At 45.9% G+C, this 4,043-nt stretch overlaps 1 protein-coding gene across 1 annotated transcript; it reads right to left on the bottom strand.

The window, feature by feature from the left end:
* Nucleotides 1–532: 532 nt before the first annotated feature.
* Nucleotides 533–1,558, bottom strand: LOC122556317 (G protein-coupled receptor 35-like). Its single transcript, XM_043702944.1, has one exon. The coding sequence runs from the start codon at nt 1,556–1,558 to the stop codon at nt 533–535; it is 1,026 nt and encodes a 341-aa protein (XP_043558879.1).
* Nucleotides 1,559–4,043: the final 2,485 nt, after the last annotated feature.

Raw genomic sequence — 4,043 nt, forward strand, 5'->3', positions numbered from 1 at the left:
TGATCCAATATTCTTTAGGTTCTCTTCATTCATTAAATCTAGAAAAATAACCAGGATATTCAGCTGATTTCTTTATTGTACATTTGTGCAATATGTGAGACATAGTACCTAACTAATTGCCATATAAAGTATTCCCCTAATGCAGCTCATTATTTGTATTCCTCCATCTTTCTTTTAATATTTTTATGAAAGTTTTATTTTTCTGATTTAATTACTATCTTATTGTTTCATTTCAATTAACCTGCGGCTGTACCCCAGCTGCAAGTGGAACTTGTATATGATGCAACAATGATACATCGGAATAGCTGATTTGGGAGTACAAGTAGGCCATTAGCCCCTAGTGTCTGCTCTGCCTTTGATAAGATCAAGCTAGATAACCCTGTGAGTGCATAGTTAAAACTGGATGATTGCAATTGAAATCTAGGTCGGTAGTGTTGGGTTAATAGGCAAAAGGTTAACCTGTCTGGGGCGAGGGAGAGATCTCTTGTGATGCATTGGTAGTATCCCTACCTCTAAGCCAGGAGACTCAGGCTCAAGTCTGATTTGATCCAGAAGTGTGTAATAATATCCCTGAACAACTTGGTTCAAAAACATCTGACTGGGTGTTGAGCGGAGGACCTAAGGACAAATCCGCAGTTGTCTCGCATGTGCCCAATTGAGTGCTGGAGTTTGGCATCTCTTGAGATCTTGACTGATACAATTCCTTGATGCCATAGAAGTAGTAGACAGCGTCCAGGCAACAGTTGACATTGGCCAAGTAGATACAATAATGCACAGCCTCACGCAGATATTCACATGATTCGAAATGAACTGGGAAGAATTCATTGACTGCCAAGGAATACAGCAACAAGCCCGTGTGATAGGGCGTGAAACAAAGGAGGAAGGTGAGCAAATTGGACAGGATGATTTTACCGGACTTGCCCCCCCACTTGTCATGGGTCTCGCTTGCTCGAACCTTCAGGTTGGAGATGATCCGCAGGGAGCAAAACATCATCAAAAACATGCATATCAGGAACAGGATCTCTAGTGTGACGATGAACTCCATCCTGGAAACCTCCGGGGAAAGCCGGTAAAAGCAGGATTGGGAATGGCTGCTGAAGTAAAAGTGGAGACTCGCCGAGCCCACTACAATCCAGACAGCGGAGCAGATCAGCGCTGTCTTCTTCCAGGACGAGGTGGCTCTGCTCAGAAAAGGATGCTTTATGGCCACATAGCGGTCCACACAGATCATGGTGATCAGCAGGACGCTGACGTAGGTATTCACGAAGCACAGGGACTCCAGAAGCTGACAGAACCATCTCTTCAGGGGCCACTGGTCGCCCACATGGAAAGCGTAGATTTTGAAAGGCAGTGAGAGGAGCAGGAGGAAGTCGGAGAGGATGAGGTTGGTCATGTAGATGACGGATTTGGTCTGCTGCTTTATTTTACAGCAGATTGTGCCGAGTGCCACTCCGTTCAACACCAAGCCACAGCAAAGGGTGGGTAAAGTGAAGACAAGCATCACCAGCTGGTGGGACCATTCCTCACCCTTCTCCGATGTGCTGTTCATACAGGTCATCCCTGAAAGAAACTGAAGGCAGGGTGGCGGGAAGTTTACAAACGAGTGGAAGATGCATCTTTCTTTTTCAACCGCAGAGACAGAATGATTTTCAATTCGCAGAGTCTATCCCCCACCCACCCCGCTTTGAAAGGCGCTATACAAATACAGTGTCCCTCCGTCTCCCAGTCCGCGTGCATCTTACTACTCACCACTACGTCGGGTGTTTCTAAAAGTGTCCCAGTAATTGCACTCTTCCTCTGAGAAAACCAAAACAAGTAGCAGGTGAAGTGTCTCACATAACCACAGTGGTGAGGCTAATGTCTCCACTCCTTTGGCAATGTGCGTGTGAGGACTAAATTGGTTCTCACAGAGAGATGGGCGGATCGTACAACCTTCTGTGTTGTACGAGAGCAGGACACAGCAAAGCCCAGTTAGAATGGGTAACCAGTAACATCGCAGATCGTTTTCCTTGCAATATCGATGCTTTTTTTTGTTTAACAATCAAACAGTTGTAAATATTTGCGAATCAAAGACTTTTTCTTGTTGAATCCTAATTTTAAAATATGTGTAACCATGTTCAGAAAATCATTTGAAAAAATAATTGGGGTCCCAGAAACCCTGGAAATATTTGTAGGTAACCTGGTTTGAACTTTAAGTGGAAATTAAAGCAGGGGGAGGAAAATAGATCAAAACGCACAAAGCTGGGGAAGCCCTGCACCTGCAGAAAGAGAAACAGAGCTACTGTTTCAACTTCAGTATGATTTTTCGTCTGAATTTTCCCAGGTCTTTCTGTTTCTGCTTCAGATCTCCAGCATCCGCATTATTGTACTTTCATTTTAGATGAAAATGGATAGCTGAACCCATATGTCATCCAAGTTAAATTCGCCTCAAGATGACTACAAATGGGACAATGGTATGCTGCAAACTATTAGTGCATTCCTAACCACCTGAATTTTGCAACAACTTGCTTCGGAGCAGGAACAAATGATGCTGGAATCTGTACTGGAAGCAGCAAATGCTGGAGATCACAGCGGGTCAGACGGCATCCATGGAGAGAGAGAGAGAGCAGGCAAACAGTTCCAGTCTGGATGACTCTTCAGCAGAGCTGATGTGAAGTTTGGAGGGGACCAGCATTTAATTTATGGGGGGGGGGGGGTGAGCGGTGTGTGTTGACGACTGGGTGTTATGGTGATAGTTAACACTAAGTGATCTGAACGTGTGAGTGGCAGAACAATGGTGCATCTAAGTGCCAGACTGGAAAGAGCCGAAGTCTCATTGGAATGGGGAGGGGGGAGATGGAGGTGTGGGAAGGGAGAGACGGTGACTGAAAATGTAACAAGTAAAAGAAAGGAAAGGAATGGGAGTGGGTTCACAATCTGAAGGCGTTGAACTCATTACAGAGCCCAACAGGTTGTAAAGTGCCTAGTCTGAAGATGAGATGTTGTTCCTCCAGTTTGTGCTGTGATTCACAAACTGGAGGAATGCCCAGCACAGACAAGTGGGCATGCGAGCAGGATGCTGTGTTAAAATGGCCGGCTACAGGAATGTTGGGGGTCATGCTTGCACACAGACCAAAGGTGTTCTCCAATGTAGAGTAGACCATGCTGAGTGCAGCAAATACAATACATAAGATTGGAGAAATGCTGCTTCACCTGGAATGACTGTTCTAAGCCCATGGATGGTGAGCAGGGAGGAGGTGAGGGGCAGGTGTTGCACCTTATGTGGTTACACAGGAAAATTCCATTGGAAGGGTGTTGATGTTGGTGGCCGAGGAATAGACTAGGGTATCCCAGAGGCAATGATCCCTGAGAAATGTAGACAGGAGGAGTGAGGTGAAGATGTGTTTGGTGGTGGTGTTCTGCTGGAGTGATCTGAAATGATGGAGAATGATCTTTTGAATGTGGATGCTGGTGGGATGAAAAGTGAGGACAAGGGTGACCCAATCCCACTGCTGTGAGTGATGGGAAGGGGTAAGGGCAGAAGCCCGGTAGATGTGGTTGAGGGCCCTGTCAACCACAGTGGGTGGGAAACCACGGTTATGGAAGAAGCAAGCCATGGCAGCAGCTCAGTTTTGGAAGGTGGCATCATCCAAACAGATACGATGTAGGCAAGGGAACTGGGAGAATGGGATGGAGTCCTTGCAGGATGTAAGGTGGGAAGAGCTGTAGTGAAGTTAGCTATGGGAGTCAGTGGCTTTGTAGTGCATGGCAATGGACAGTTTATTCCCCAAAATGGAGACAGAGAGTCCATGGAAAGGAAGGGAAATGTCAGAAATGGACAATGTGAATGTCATAGAGGGGCAGAACAGATGGGCTGTACCCTAATCCCCAACAGTGAACCATCCAAAGAGTGGGGTCAGCAATTGATCCAAAACAGTTGGGCACACAACACAGGTGGATCAGTTAACACTCAAAACAGTAATAAACTCGCTCAAATAACCAGATTGTACCTCAGCTGAAACAGTTGTGCACAGAGTTTCACTTCAGAATGCTGAACAGTGAGC

The sequence above is a fragment of the Chiloscyllium plagiosum genome, unplaced genomic scaffold (genome assembly GCF_037043375.1).
Source record: "Chiloscyllium plagiosum isolate Xiang-an unplaced genomic scaffold, Cpla_swu_hap1 HiC_scaffold_13, whole genome shotgun sequence".
NCBI classification, from domain to species: Eukaryota; Metazoa; Chordata; class Chondrichthyes; order Orectolobiformes; family Hemiscylliidae; genus Chiloscyllium; species Chiloscyllium plagiosum.

Excerpts from the sequence above, each read along its gene's own strand:
- LOC122556317 (XM_043702944.1), bottom strand. The coding sequence starts at position 1,558 with ATGACCTGTATGAACAGCACATCGGAGAAGGGTGAGGAATGGTCCCAC.